Consider the following 15,431-nt stretch of genomic DNA (forward strand, 5'->3'; position numbering starts at 1 on the left):
ATTTTCTTTTTGTATGGTTGTTGTTCTTGTCTGTTAAATTCTAATGCTTTGTTTTCTGCAATGTTCAGCACTTTGGATCAACTATGTTGTGTTTAAAGTGCTATATAAATAATGTTGAGTTATTCATGCAAAAGGTTCAGACATTTAATAAAAGAAATAACAATCACACAAAGACTTTGCATCTTCTTGCAAAAGGCTGCAGACGACTGCGCCAAGGCTGTGATGAGAAACCTGAGTGCCCATGGAGTTAAACTGGTGCTCCCCTCCCTGCTGGTGGCCCTGGAGGAGGAGTCCTGGAGAACTAAAGCAGGTGAGGAGCCTTCCTCCTGAGAGGATGCATCTTTTGCACATTACCTATAATATCTAGATGCATCGTCTGTCCCTGCTCGATGACACCCCTCTCTCCTCCAGGCTCAGTGGAGTTGCTCGGTGCCATGGCGTTCTGTGCTCCCAAGCAGTTGTCCTCCTGCCTGCCCAGCATCGTTCCCAAGCTGACTGAAGTGCTGACCGACTCCCACGTGAAGGTGCAGAAGGCCGGCCAGCAGGCCCTCCGACTCATCGGCTCTGTTATCCGCAACCCTGAAATCTTGGGTAAGTGACTGAAGCCTGTCTTAACCCTGCTGTCAGCGAACCTCCTGGGTGGTTTGGTTACAAGTGAACGTCTTGTAAACACACTCAGGACGGATTGAAATCCAGTCAGTCAGGCTACGTTTGGACGTATTAAAGGACCGTTTCCATAGCAACAATCACATGATGATGTAAAGGACCATTCACCTCTAACAGTTGAGTCAATGTTTTTCTACAGTTACAGTGAATATATATATATATATATATATATATATATATATATATTTTTTTTTCTTTCAACATATTTTTATTAAAGCAAGTTCAAGACATACAGTGGAATTGGGATGCCGTCAACATTTTTCTTTTTTCCCCCCGAAACATTCAAAAACCCAGTATCACTTCTCCCTATAAACAACCCTCCCAGTCCAACAAATAGACCTCTTAGTTCTAAAGTGCAAGAGTGGAAAACTCACAAAATAAAATACAATAACTAAATAAAAATAAATAGATAAGCGTAAAAAAATAAAAGTACATCAATCAATCGTCATTTGTACTGTGCCTAGTCATAACAAGTGTTATCTCGAGACGCTTTACAAAAGACCATATTGTTGTCCACACTTCCTCGCCGCTGAGGTGGAGGTCGGAGCAGGCCGTGCATGAAGGAGGATGGCGGTGGTTTAGGGGACGACCCAGTCTGATGGTGGAGGCTGGTCGTCAGGCGGTGGTGTCTGATCAGGTTTATGAACTAATACTCAAAAAGGTAGCATACGTTATAAATAACCACATGCAGTACGTCTACCTGTGAAGCCTCACATGACTGATGCATCAAAAACGAGTATTTTGACACGGTGCATTTGTTCCTCTCTCAGCCATCACCCCCATCCTGCTGGATGCTCTCACTGATCCGTCCAGGAGGACTCAGACATGTCTGCAGACGCTGCTGGACACTAAGTTTGTACACTTCATCGACGCCCCCTCTCTGGCCCTGATCATGCCCATCGTCCAGAGAGCCTTCCAGGATCGCTCCACCGACACTCGTAAGATGGCCGCTCAGATCATCGGCAACATGTACTCCCTGACTGACCAGAAGGTACACATCACTTTACCACTCCATGAGTCCTTTAAACCACTGCAGTGTGAAGGCGTATTTGTTGTGTGAGATGTGATTTCCTGTTGCTCTCTATAGGATCTGTCACCTTACCTACCAAGTGTCATTCCTGGACTGAAGGCCTCCCTGTTGGACCCGGTGCCTGAGGTGTGTCAAATCATCGACACAGTACTTCAGTATTTAGTGTTGTGTCTTTGAATGGTAGCTGAAGTTACTCTTCTTCCTCTCCTCTTCAGGTACGTACGGTTTCAGCCAAAGCCCTGGGCGCCATGGTGAAGGGGATGGGTGAATCCTGCTTTGACGACCTGCTGCCGTGGCTCATGGAGACCTTGGCGTCTGAACAGAGCTCTGTAGACCGCTCCGGAGCTGCACAAGGTCGGTGCTCTTACACTCTGCCCCTGCACTGTTTCTGAGTCGTAATCATGTGACTTCATTTATTTTAATATATATTTATTAAGATTTATTTTTGTGCCTTTTAATGGAGAGATGAGTCAGAAATCAGGGAGAGAGAGAGAGTAGGGAAAGGAACCACAGGTGGGACACGAACCTGGGCCGCCCGCTTTGAGGACCATAAAACGTCCTAAAACCCTTAAGTTAGCATTGTAGCGTCATGGAGTCTAATGTCTAAAAGTCAATGTGGATTTTGAATGGGTTTGTGGTTAGACGCCTGAAATAAGGTCTGTGGTTAACACAAGCTGAAGAGATGTTGGTGTTTTGTTAGACCACATTAACTACGTTAGGTTGTGAATTTTGAAGTTTTTACACGTCTTTAAAAAGGCGGTTGCTAAGTGGCTAAATGTGACTACAGTGGTTGTCGGGGACATTAAACATCATCACACTGGACACAGAGGTCGGGAACTCTCTCACTAGTCGGAGATGTCTCCTGTAGGTTTAATCTTTAGGTTAAGGTGAATATTATGTTAGTAAACTATTTATAAAGCTATGTGGATTAGTTTATCAGAGATCATCTGAAACATAACGCTAGTGACGTCACAATCATCCGACCGTGGTGTAGCTAGCTTTAGCATAACATTAGCTTTTTACTTCTGTCGCCTACGCTTCAGAAACGTATGTTTGTCACAGAGCTTATTTTCTGAAATGATCCAAAATCCAATGAAAAAATCCCATCGGAGAATTCTCAACAGACCCCATGGAGATGCTACTTCCTGGTTGGCCTATAATAAACACGTCATATGGTTTTTTCTCTGTAGCCTCCATACATGGGGCGTGCTCACTAACCACTGAGCCACCATCGCCACCATGTGACTTAATTCATGACGTGTGTTTTGTGTCTTTAGGTCTGGCTGAAGTGATGGCCGGACTGGGAGTTGAGAAGTTAGACAAGCTGATGCCAGACGTCGTACAAACAGCCAGCAAGGTGGACATCGCGTCCCACGTCAGAGACGGCTACATCATGATGTTCATCTACCTGCCGCTGACCTTTGGAGACAGGTTCACTCCCTATGTCGGGCCGATCATCCCCTGCATCCTCAAGGTATCATAAGGAATGTTTTAGATTTATTCTCTGAATGTCTGCATGAAGGATCTCAAACACCCACTGCTCCTCCGTCTCTGCATTGTCCACCAGGCTCTGGCCGATGAGAATGAATATGTGAGAGACACCGCGCTCCGAGCAGGCCAGCGAATCATCAGCATGTATGCTGAGACCGCCATTGCGCTGCTGCTTCCCGAGCTGGAGCAGGGTCTGTTTGACGACCTGTGGAGGATCAGGTCAGAATGAAACACACATCATCAGAACATCAGGGAGATGATAATAAAGGTCTGTTATATATTGACCAGGTGTTCATGTCGTCGTTTCTCTGCAGGTTCAGCTCAGTGCAGCTGCTCGGAGATCTGTTGTTCCACATCTCTGGAGTGACCGGGAAGATGACCACGGAGACGGCATCTGAGGACGACAACTTTGGAACGGCTCAATCCAATAAGGCATGAGGACATTTCTCTTCTTCAATACAAGAAGTTTTGTTTCTTTACTCACCAAAGCTTTCAGAGATAGGTTTGTTGTTGACCTTTAACCTTTACTCCACCAGGCAATCATCGGGGCTCTTGGCGGTGAGCGGCGTAACCGGGTCCTGTCCGGTCTCTATATGGGCCGTTCAGACACTCAGCTGGTGGTCCGACAAGCTTCCCTCCATGTGTGGAAGATAGTCGTGTCCAACACACCCAGAACTCTCCGAGAGATCCTCCCGACCCTCTTCAGTCTGCTGCTGGGCTTCTTGGCTTCCAACTGTCCCGACAAGAGAACGGTAACCCTCATCATCAGCACGTGTAAAGTCCGTTCTGTTTAACTGACCCCACAGCGTCACCGTCTACAGAGCTCTTCTTTTGTGTGATTTAGATCGCTGCCAGGACGCTGGGTGATCTGGTCCGAAAGCTAGGAGAGAAGATTCTTCCTGAGATCATCCCCATCCTGGAGGAGGGGCTGCGCTCTGAGAAGAGTGACGAGAGGCAGGGAGTCTGCATCGGCCTCAGCGAGATCATGAAGTCCACCAGCAAAGACGCGGTGAGCCGAGAAAATCATGTAGTAACTCACAGAAACATGCAGTAACACATGAATAACTTACAGATCACAGTCGTGAAGTAAGAGATGATCAACACTCTGTTCAGTTGTGTTTTATAGACTTCTTTAGAGGAGCACATTACTTATATCCAACCTGTCAGCAGGAACTTTAGTCTACTCTCCTTCAACAAACAATTTTCAGATTCTTCACCTGATTTTTAGCAGCCTTCAAACCTCAGGAAAAAAAACAGTGAGATGTATAGTGAGTGAAATGATAAAGGTGTCTTACTATCTGATCAGACATTAAGGAAACATGCTATGTTGAAGTGCTGGCTTCTCTGACAACAATGCAGCAGCCAGTATGTCCTCCTTCTAACTTTAGATTCTGCTCCTGAATGCTCTGGATTTGTTTGGACCAGAGAAGGTAGGCGCTTTTAAGGCACCCCCCACACGGCCGTTTTGGATGCCCCTCTGTTTGTCAGATATGAAAGCAGTTATCAGGTCAAACCAATAGGTGTTGCAGTGATGGAAGCGGGCAAGAGAAGTGATTGTACCCGACCTAAAAAGCCTCTGCATGTTTCTAATAAGCTCCACACAAGTCATGAACACACACATGCAGAAACAGGATCCTATGGACATGCATGGAGAGAAGCCAGAGTGACGGAGCAGCTCACAGCGGGCGCTCCTGAACTGATGGTGGGGAGGGAGTTTGGTGCCTTGCTCAGGGGCACCTCGGCAGTGCTCAGGAGGTGATCTGGCACCTCTCCAGCTACCAGACCAAATTCCATATTTGGTCCGCACCGGGACTTGAACCGGCGACCCTCCGGTTCCCAACCTAAGTCCCTACAGACTGAGTTACTGCCGCCCAGAAGATGCTTTTGAAAAATGGAGAGAGGTTAGAACACAGAAAGGTTTACAGACCCATGCAGAGCTGGATAAACACTGAAGCCACCACATGGCAACCTGTGTGAGCATCCACTCTAGAGAGGAGGGGGGGAGACAGCTCTCTACAATGTTTAGAATTTAGACTGCAGTACCCACTTTAACCACTAGGTGTCAGAGTTACATATCAAGAATCAAATGTTTGCTGCAATTACAGTAAAATGAATGAATATCAAGGTTCAAAATGTAATGAAACTTTACACTTTCTGTATTTTAAGTGATTGTCACAAATGAGTGTTCAGGGAGTCCTGGTGACATATTGAGGAGGATGAGACATCAATCAATCTTTATTTGCACAGCGCCGATTCACAACACACGCTTTGAATCTAAACAGTAACCTGGTGCATGTCCATCTCTCCTTACTTTCTGTAAGTCATTATGTAATGAGAGTGGATCCCAAATATATTGTCACGAGTCCTTGTTCCAGCAGGAAGATGAGATTGAGTTTAGAAAACTTTCATAAAAACAGAAACATAAACCATGAACAATAGCATAGAAACATTTCTGTTTGATAATCGAGGATCATCATTTGTGGTTTTCTTTGAAATCGATGAAACATTAACCTCTTGGTGTTGTTGTGTAGGTGCTGGTCTTCTCAGAGTCCCTGGTCCCAACAGTGAGGAAGGCTCTCTGCGACCCTCTGGAGGAGGTCCGAGAGGCTGCAGCCAAAACCTTTGAGCAGCTGCACGCCACAATCGGCCACCAGGCGCTGGACGACATCCTGCCGACGCTGCTCAAACAGCTGGTGAGGAAACAGAGACACGACTTCACTTTAAAGTTTCTAATGGAGATGTTATAAACACTAACACTGAATGTGTCTCCAGGATGACGAGGACACGGCAGAGTTTGCCTTGGACGGTCTGAAGCAGGTCATGGCGGTGAAGAGTCGCTCTGTGCTGCCTTACTTAGTGCCAAAGGTGAAAGGTCACAGTCCCCATCTCAGTACTTTCACAACGTTAACAGTGTTTGATTATGTTGCTGTGTTTGACTAAAGTGAACGTCTTCTCTGGTTTTAACAGCTGACGGCTCCTCCTGTGAACACCCGTGTGTTGGCGTTCTTGTCGGCGGTGGCGGGCGATGCTCTGACACGCCACCTCGGGGTCATCCTGCCCGCCATACTCTCCTCCCTGAAAGAAAAGCTGGGATCGGAGGATGAAGCCCAGGTAACGACGGCAGAGCTGCTCTGAAGCCTTTTATTATAGTTTCATTTTACAGATCACACCGTAATCGATAAACGTTCTGCCCTTGCTTCAGGAACTGTGCAGCTGTCAAACTGTGATCCTCTCCGTGGAGGACGAGGTCGGCCAGCGGATCATCATAGATGACCTGCTGGAGGCCGCACGAGGCCCCGACCCTGGCCTCAGACAGGCCGCCGTCACCATCCTCAACGGCTACTTCGCCCGCACTCGCCTGGACTACAGCGCTCACACTCGCACGCTGCTGTCGGGGCTGATCCGCCTTCTGAATGACTCCAACCCGGACGTCCTGGTTCAGAGCTGGGACACCATCAACTCCATCACCAAGGTATGTTGATAAGACGAGAGCTTTTAACCCTCAGACATCAGGCCTCAGTAATTATCAGGAATCTAACCCTTTAAATGCCAGTTTGATTACATGATTCTGGCATTTAAAGGGTTAAATTCCTGATAATTATTCAATATTTGATAGTTTTGAGCAGGGCTGGAGTTGTTTAAGAGATTTATGCAGAAATAAGTAGAAAGAAATATCAATCTGTTCTATTTTTATATCAGTTTTTTTGTAAGTGGACATTGTTGTCCTTAGTGACTTCAGAGGGAAGTAAACATGTTTCTCAGTGTTCTATTGATCTAATTAAAAAAAAAAGAAAATGTGCATTCCAAAATGTGTCAAGAGAGAGACTTTCTTACAAAAATGTGTTCCATATGCACTAACACAGACAAAATGATGACCAGATGAAGAGGAAACATTTGACCAAATGGACAAAAATGTCCATAATGATGCATGAAGGTTAACACTTTCATCAAGAAGAGAATGTGACCTGATGATGTTTTCTTTCTGGGTGTGTAGAAACTGGATGCCAGCAGCCAGCTGGCTCTGATTGATGACCTGCATCGAGACATCAGATCAGTAGCTGCAGACGTGAAGGGTCAGCACCTGCCTGGATTCTGTCTGCCCAAAAAGGTAAGAAGGCTCCTTCTGACATCAACACTTTATCAACCTTAAATACATGTAGATGATGTCCAGCTTTCACTGAATTGTCACGTCTTCTGAGCTACTTTAAATAAGTTCTGACCATGCAAGGGACGGAGGCATAATATGTGACTGTACTTATTACTCACTATTTAAAGAAACATCAGACTCCAGTTGTTTTCTCCTCCTTCTCTCCCTCACATCTTCGACCAAACAGGAATGAGGTTAATCCGGATTTATCTGCAATTCTTGAATTTTCCAACCTGAAAACTTGACCCACAATCTGTCTTTATCTGTGGAAGTGTTTCAGCACACACAGACTACAGCTGGGCCGCTCGTCCAGGTAGCATAAGTTCAAGATTTGAGAAAGGCTTTTTTTTTAATGTCCTCGTACAATAACCCTTTTAGATCAATGAACCAGTGGGCTGTGTGCACTTTGCTCTCTAACACTTAACATCTTCACATGTTCATTTTAAACGCACAGTATGTAAACCCCACCACCAGGGGGCTCTCAATCAAAACAATAACAACAGAGACAGCAGCCTCCACCATCAGTGTGTGAATGTGTAGGTGTGACCTGCCAGGTAAAAGCACTTTGAGTAGTCAGAAGACTACAAAAGTAAAGTCCATTTTCCATTCACCATTGCAAATTATTGCATTTAGAAAGATCTTAATTTAAAGGCACATCTGTCGATTTCTTTTTTGGTGTTTGGGACGAGGCAGGAAGGTTGCTGGGTGTGTCTGAGAGGAGATCTTCTGTGATTATGATAAAATGTTAAACAATAGCTGGCAGACAGATATTTTTCCTCCTTCAACTGTTTATTATGACAAATATCACAAACATCCGGAATGAGTTTCTGTGTTGTTCACACGAGGAAACTGTTCATCTTTTATTTCTTAATACTTGTGACTGCTTTGAGGACTACAAACAATGTAAACCTAAGAAGTCCAGCTGCACCTCAGCCAGTGAAAAACCTTTGATTAGTTAGAAATATGATCATTATCTACTGATGTTAATATCCCTTCTATGTCAGAGGATCAACATGTGAGGATTCACTGCTGCTCACTTCTTTACTTTGTCATCATTTGGATGTTCAAACTTCAAGTAGCTCCATGCTTCATGTTTCTGATTTCTCTTTCCTCAGGGTGTGACCTGCATCCTGCCTGTGCTCAGGGAAGGTGTCCTCACTGGTAGTCCAGAGCAGAAGGAAGAGGCTGCTAAAGCATTAGGAGGGGTGATTAAACTGACCTCCCCTGAGGCACTGCGGCCCTCGGTGGTGAACATCACAGGACCACTCATCCGCATATTGGGAGACCGATTTGCCTGGACAGTCAAGACGGCTCTGTTGGAGACTCTCACCCTGCTGCTTGCAAAGGTCTGAATCTGTTTAATGATGGGTAATGAGACATGGGATGAACACATTGACTCACCTCTGGATTGTGTTCCTCCACCAGGTGGGCATTGCCCTGAAGCCCTTCCTGCCTCAGCTGCAGACGACCTTCTTGAAAGCTCTGCAGGACTCGAGCCGCGCCGTCAGGCTGAGGGCCGCCGAGGCTCTCGGTCAGCTGGTGTCCATTCACTCTAAGGTGGACCCGCTCTTCACCGAGCAGCTCGCTGCCATCCGCAATGCTGAGGACTCCGGAGTCAGGTGAGCTCTCACTCAGCATTTTATTTATTTATTTATGGTGTAATCTCTCACTCAACACTTATTTATTTATTTATGGTGTGATCTCTCACTCAACACTTATTTATTTATTTATGGTGTGATCTCTCACTCAACATTTATTTATTTATTTATGGTGTGATCTCTCACTCAACATTTATTTATTTATTTATGGTGTGATCTCTTACTCAACATTTATTTATTTATGGTGTGATCTCTCACTCAACATTTATTTATTTATGGTGTGATCTCTCACTCAACATTTATTCATTTATTTATGGTGTGATCTCTCACTCAGCATTTATTTATTTATTTATGGTGTGATCTCTCACTCAACATTTATTTATTTATGGTGTGATCTCTCACTCAACATTTAACTAAACTGTACTTAAGTAGGTGTTCTGTCCTTTGATGCTCTAATTCAACTATTTACAGCAAAGGAATGAATCTGCTTTTGACATCACAGGACCCAATAAGACAACTCCCTTTTCACTCCACCTTACTGGAGGAGAATGGTGGGTGAGAGTGGCTAATCATTCAAACACTCAAAGCTTGATCCAGAAGATGACTGGACTTAGTTGAAGTTCTTGGTCCAGTCGTTTGCAAGCCTGCTGCAGCTCATTCTTCCTGGATATTAATGAATTTATTAAAGTTATAAAAACCTCTGCTATCAATGGCTTCCTTGGCACCTGTTTCAAACCCGCATTCTCCTCTTGTCTGCATGTGAACCTAACTGTCTGTGAAGGAGTGTCAGGTGACGCTGAAGAATCTGGACCTGGAGGTGATTCTGTGGCGGGTTATACATTTGAGAAGGGGTTGTTTTGGTGTATAATCCAGGATTCCCACTCGTCCTGGAAAATCTGGAAAACCTGGAAAACAGTTGACTACTTTTTCCAGTACTGGAAAACACCTGGAAAATGACAGAAAAAGTCAAATGTCCTGGAAAATTATTCCAACACTCTCCTACAGAGTTGGACATTTTCACCACCACACGTTAATAAAAGTATCTATTTGTTACATAATCCACAACGCAGATTGACTCGAATTCTATAGATAATGTAATGGCTCCGCCTCCCCCTCGTGTCAAAAGCTATTTATTTAAAATAATATCTGGAAAAGAGTGGGAACCCTGATAATCCCCTTCATTCCTTGATGCATTGAATGGCTGAATACGTCTCTCAGTTTGTTTCTGATGTGTCCTTTGGGTGGACAAGGCTCTGTCTTAATGTGATCAATGGTTTGAATTGAGCTTAAGCACGTTACAGGATAACTTTGCCTAGTGTGACCCCACCTTAACTGTCATCCTGCGTGGCGATTTCTGTTGTGTTCAGCAAAGTTCAGTTTCTGTGCAGCTGTGTCTTTTAATCCCGTCTGTTTTCACTTGGTGGAGTTTACTCTTCTACTAGCTACAGTAGTCGAGCTCTCAGCCTTCGCTCAAAGTTGTGATGTTCAGACCCTCGTCCCTCGACTCACTCGAGTGGTTTCTGAACCGTCCTCTTTCCCTCTGCCCTTTACGGCACATTTTGAGCCATACCATGTCAGGTTCTTAATTCTTACAACCCTGAATCCTGTAAATAGTGCAAGTAGCTTCTGGTCCACACAACCATTAGCATACTAGCTCTGTCGACCAGTCAGTTAGGTACTGAAGAAACCTGAATGTTGAATCATCAAGATGAGTTTTCAGACAATGATTGTGAAAACATTTGTTTATATTCCTGTGAATCCTGGAACCAATTAAGACCCCCTTGTCAGGATCAGGGGTCCTGACACGGGGTCCCAAGAGGACACGCTGAAGAAAAGATAACACATACCTTTATTATTACTTTATTGATGTTTTTAAAGTTTGCATTGTCCTCTTCAAACCTGTGAGGGTCCTCCAGGTGGAGCAGTCTGAAAACAACCTTCTGTCTTTGGTTAAATTACTCACACCTCTATCCTGTGAGGAGAGGATGTGACAACGTGCCACCTCAGACACAGAGGTGTGGCAACAGGATGCATTCATGATGTTTGCTCTTTGTCAAACTACTGATGATTAGCTTCAGTCCTGAGAGGATCAATGGAAGCGAGGCTCCATGTGTGAAATGAGAGAAGCCCATCACAAAGGAGGACACTGCTGAGTTGATCCACTTTAAATTGTCCCACTGAGATCACATCTTTGTCCCGTTTTAAATCAGCACATGAAACAGACTGAACATCAGTGTTGCTTTATTCTTTAAAATCAGTATTAAGCTACAAACTAAATCAAATGGAGTGTGCTTGCTGCATTTTTAAATACTGTTTAAATGATGCTTTGTGTTTTTACTTCATGCTCGACTGTGTTCTGATTCCCCACAGAGAGACCATGCTCCAGGCTTTAAGGTTTGTCATCCAGGGGGCCGGGGCCAAGGTGGACCCAGCCATCCGCAAGACCATCACCCCCACATTACTGGGCATGCTGGGACATGACGAGGTATGAGAGGAGGAGCTACTAGAAGATGTTCTTTAAAACTCAAAGCCCTGATGGCTGCTGAATGCATGACGTGATGACTCACAAATAAAAAGTATTTCACACATGGAGCAATTTCACAGAGCGGTGTTCATCACAGTCGTTTCCTCAGAGCAGAAAAACGGAAGTCAAGTAGAGAGGATGTGGTTTTATGAAGAGTTTGAAACCTTTATGAACCTGTCTTCTGTCTGCCTGTGTGTGTGCGTGTGCGTGTGCGTGTGTGTAGGATGCAACACGTATGGCGTCGGCTGGCTGTATCGGTGAGCTGTCTGCCTTCCTGTCAGAAGAGGAGCTGAAGACTTTGTTACTTCAGCACGTCTTGGGTCGGTATATCACATATGACATCATCTCTTATTTAATGTCCTTTATGTTGTGGTTCATCACAGACGTTACATCGATGTTGATGAAACGTTATGCAGTACAGACGTCCATCATCACAGTATCATGGACGTGTGACTCTGACTAACATGTCTTCTTGCCCTTCAGCGGACGTGTCCGGTGTCGACTGGATGGTACGTCATGGCCGCAGCTTGGCACTGGCCATAGCTGTGAAATGTGCTCCTGAGAAGCTGTGTGGGAAGGACTACTGTGACACGGTGATGGAGAGCGTGTTGGCTAATGCCACCGCTGACCGGGTGAGGAGAACATCTGAGCAGCTCTCGCGTCTGTACAAAGATATCGCTCACATCTGTGGAGAACTGGTCACTCGTGCTTCGATGCATATCGTGTACAAAGTGACCTTTAATGATGGAGTTGGATTCATATGGTTTGAATGTAACTTTAAGGCCCTGTGTCCACCTTCAGTTTTTGCTGTACAGTAAAGCGCTGGCTGTGCACTAAGGAGCAGTGTCGTCCTGTCTCTATGACAACAGTCTGTGGACAACAGCCGCTGTATGACCGTCACTGCTCTGTTACTTTTTAATGCATGTTTTGATAAATCATTTTTACTCCAGCAGACACGGAGCAAATAGTATGTGGGTACAAGACACGATCCATACGGGGAATGTCACACATTTGGAAAAGAGCTCCGGTTACATAAACAGCGCCTTTCCTTAAAAATTTAAAGATTTTCAACTTAAGGGGTCAGAGCGGCCGCAAAAAAAAAAGGTGGGGCGCTTGGAAAAAAGACGCTGGGTGCTGCGCTTTTTTCCCCATGCATCGTCTGCTGCTTCAAACTCTCTACTCATTGAGAACAATTGAGAAAAGACGCTGGTGCTACAAACCAGTTGGACACGGGGCCTAATGTTACCAGGCAACCAGAGGAAGTTCAAGGAAGTCCCTACTTCTAGGATGTAGTAGAATTAAAGAAAAACAAAGGACTGAATGGGTTTATTTCACATTTTGTGGGTCAGTAGACACTCCGGTTACCCAAATATATGTTCAAGAACACTGTAGAAGTGGATTTTTCAGAATGTGTCCCCTTTAATACAGGATTTAACAAATACTGAGAAAGTATAAATATCTTTATTTTCTGTCCATATAACAACGACCTCTTATGTCTTATACTGTTCCATCACTTGCACTTACACATCCGATGCTTTTGCCCTCACATGGGGCGGCTGTGGCTCAGAGGTAGAGTCCGTCATCTCTCAACCAAAAGGTTGGGGGTTCAATCCCCAGCTCCTGCAGCCACATGTTGATGTGTTCTTGGGCAAGACACTTAACCCAAAGTTGCTTCTGCGTATGAATTGATGAGTTAATACTGATGGACATTTCTGCTCTCCTTACAGATTCCCATAGCGACCAGTGGGATCAGAGCGATGGGATACCTGATGAGGCATCATCTCCAAACTGAAGGAGGCAGCAGTGTTTCCCAGCGCACCATCACACAGTTTGTCAAGGTAGAGGCTCCAAAACATCCACTAATGCTGCCTCCAAGTATAGGTGGTGTCATACCAGTGGTTTGTATAAGAACAACTAGACAGAGCAGTAAATAAAGACTTAAAGGCCAAAACAATGTGTGGAAAGGAAATAAAGAAAACAGTGATGAGTACCTACAGGGTCAGACACTCGTTTGTTCCTCAACCTGCGACTGAGACGGATCGTTGAAAGTTCAGAAAGGCGACTGTGTTTACATCAAGACTTCAGCGTAGATTACAGAACAATGAAAAACAGAGTGTGTGGTACCTGATCAGTATTTATAATCTGTACCAGGTGAACTGAAGTTCCTCATATTCTTATCTTCAAATGAAATGTGTCAATAAAGAAAACACATGAGGTTGTAGGTGGTCTGGAGGTTTTACTGACCACCACAGTGAACGTTCACTCTGAGATTTACAGGAGCTCATTTCATTAAGTGGGGACTTGCTTTGACAGTTGGGTTCTGTATATTGATGTCGCTTGTCTGTGTGACCACGCAGTGTCTTCAGAATCAGTCGAGTGACATCAGACTGGTGTCGGAGCGGGTGCTGTGGTGGGTTTTCAAAGACCCAGCTACGCCCTCCATGGAGGCCAGTCTCATCAAGCCCCTGCTGAAGAGTCTGCTGGACAACACCAAGGACAAGAACACCAGCGTCAGAGCTCAGAGTGAACACACCATAGTGAACCTGCTGCGGCTCCGCCAGGGAGAGGAAACTATGCAGGTGAGACTGCACACTTTCTAAAAACCACAAATACAACACTCACTGGGGCGGCTGTGGCTCAGGTGGTAGAGTCGTCGTCTCTCATCTGGAAGGTTGTTAACCCCTAGTTACTCCAGCTGCTTCATCAGCGGTGTATGAATGGATGAGTTAACACTGATGGACTCTTTACTCAGCAGCCTCTACCATCAGTGTGTGAATGTGTATGAATGGATGAGTTAATACTGATGGACTCTTTACTCAGCAGCCTCTACCATCAGTGTGTGAATGTGTATGAATGGATGAGTTAATACTGATGGACTCTTTACTCAGCAGCCTCTACCATCAGTGTGTGAATGTGTAGGTGTTACCTGAGGTGTAAAAGAGCTTTGAGGAGTCAGAAGACTAGAAAAGAACAATGTAAGTCAATTTACCTTACTCTGTCTGTTCTTCTCCAGAGTATTTCTGCCATTCTGGACTCTGCTAGCAACGACCTGCTGTCTGAGTGTCATCGGCGCTCCTTGAAGAAAATCTCCAGCCAGCCAGACTCCAATGAAGAGATAGACGACACCATCCTAACGTGATGGAGCGGGGTGGAGACATGAAATGATTTTGTAGATCCCCAGATACATGCTACACACGCCTGTGTTGCCTTTACTGGACCATGGCTGAAATGGGCTTTCCCACGTATATCACCAAACAAATACCTTTGTTGTTGTTTTTTTCTTTGATTATTTTAGCAGTCTTTAAGCCAAATTTACATGTTTTTTTATTTTTAATTTGATCTCTAAATTGCCTGGTTCTCCTGTGCTGAACTACATAAGGCCAATTTGATGTTTCTGTGTTTTGCAACTCAATTTACCAAACAGTGTCAGAGGTTTCAAATTCTGCTGTAATGAAAAGACGCCCCTTTCTTTAACCTTCCTTTGGACTTTTGTGTCAGAGCTTTTTTTTGGGGGGGGTGAGCGAACCACCAAAAAACTTCTTCATCATTTCAGTGATACGGTTGTAATAAGGCAATGTGAAATAAAAGATCTTGATTTCATGCTGTATTATGAGAAATGGTGGAATCTTTTTTTCTGCAGTTTGGTTTATGCACCCTAGACTTTTGAGGCGCATCACTTGGAATGACACTTGGGTAAAAGATCCAATGGGGCCTTAGCGTAGTGGTTATTACGCGTGCCTCCCATGTACCGAGGCTATAATCCTCCAAGTGGGTGGCCCAGGATTTGAATCCCACCTGTGGCTCCTTAGCTGCATGTCATTCCCCTCTTTCTGACTCTATCCACTCTCCTGTCTCTACAATAAAGGCATAAAAAAAGACAAGACTTCCACTTTAATTTAAATTGTGCTAAATTAATCACAGTTTCTGAGATGCCATTCAATTAGTGTTAATAGAGTGATATTTATATTTATTGTA

General features: G+C 44.7%; 1 protein-coding gene across 1 annotated transcript in view; it reads left to right on the top strand.

The window, feature by feature from the left end:
- Nucleotides 1-15,063, top strand: part of gcn1 (GCN1 activator of EIF2AK4) — a 37,062-nt gene extending 21,999 nt beyond the window's left edge. The window contains exons 35-57 of the mRNA XM_020636377.3: nt 196-310; nt 412-591; nt 1,437-1,657; nt 1,754-1,822; nt 1,912-2,050; nt 2,974-3,170; nt 3,264-3,406; nt 3,502-3,619; nt 3,724-3,939; nt 4,032-4,196; nt 5,719-5,880; nt 5,960-6,052; nt 6,155-6,298; nt 6,390-6,659; nt 7,182-7,295; nt 8,450-8,680; nt 8,760-8,953; nt 11,303-11,417; nt 11,680-11,776; nt 11,940-12,088; nt 13,184-13,294; nt 13,814-14,035; nt 14,470-15,063. Coding sequence (XP_020492033.2) covers nt 196-310; nt 412-591; nt 1,437-1,657; nt 1,754-1,822; nt 1,912-2,050; nt 2,974-3,170; nt 3,264-3,406; nt 3,502-3,619; nt 3,724-3,939; nt 4,032-4,196; nt 5,719-5,880; nt 5,960-6,052; nt 6,155-6,298; nt 6,390-6,659; nt 7,182-7,295; nt 8,450-8,680; nt 8,760-8,953; nt 11,303-11,417; nt 11,680-11,776; nt 11,940-12,088; nt 13,184-13,294; nt 13,814-14,035; nt 14,470-14,595 — 3,591 coding nt within the window. The 3' untranslated portion in view covers nt 14,596-15,063. The remainder of the gene's footprint in view (nt 1-195; nt 311-411; nt 592-1,436; nt 1,658-1,753; nt 1,823-1,911; nt 2,051-2,973; nt 3,171-3,263; nt 3,407-3,501; nt 3,620-3,723; nt 3,940-4,031; nt 4,197-5,718; nt 5,881-5,959; nt 6,053-6,154; nt 6,299-6,389; nt 6,660-7,181; nt 7,296-8,449; nt 8,681-8,759; nt 8,954-11,302; nt 11,418-11,679; nt 11,777-11,939; nt 12,089-13,183; nt 13,295-13,813; nt 14,036-14,469) is intronic.
- The last annotated feature ends 368 nt before the right edge of the window (nt 15,064-15,431 follow it).

The sequence above is a fragment of the Labrus bergylta genome, chromosome 2 (assembly GCF_963930695.1).
Source record: "Labrus bergylta chromosome 2, fLabBer1.1, whole genome shotgun sequence".
NCBI classification, from domain to species: domain Eukaryota; kingdom Metazoa; phylum Chordata; class Actinopteri; order Labriformes; family Labridae; genus Labrus; species Labrus bergylta.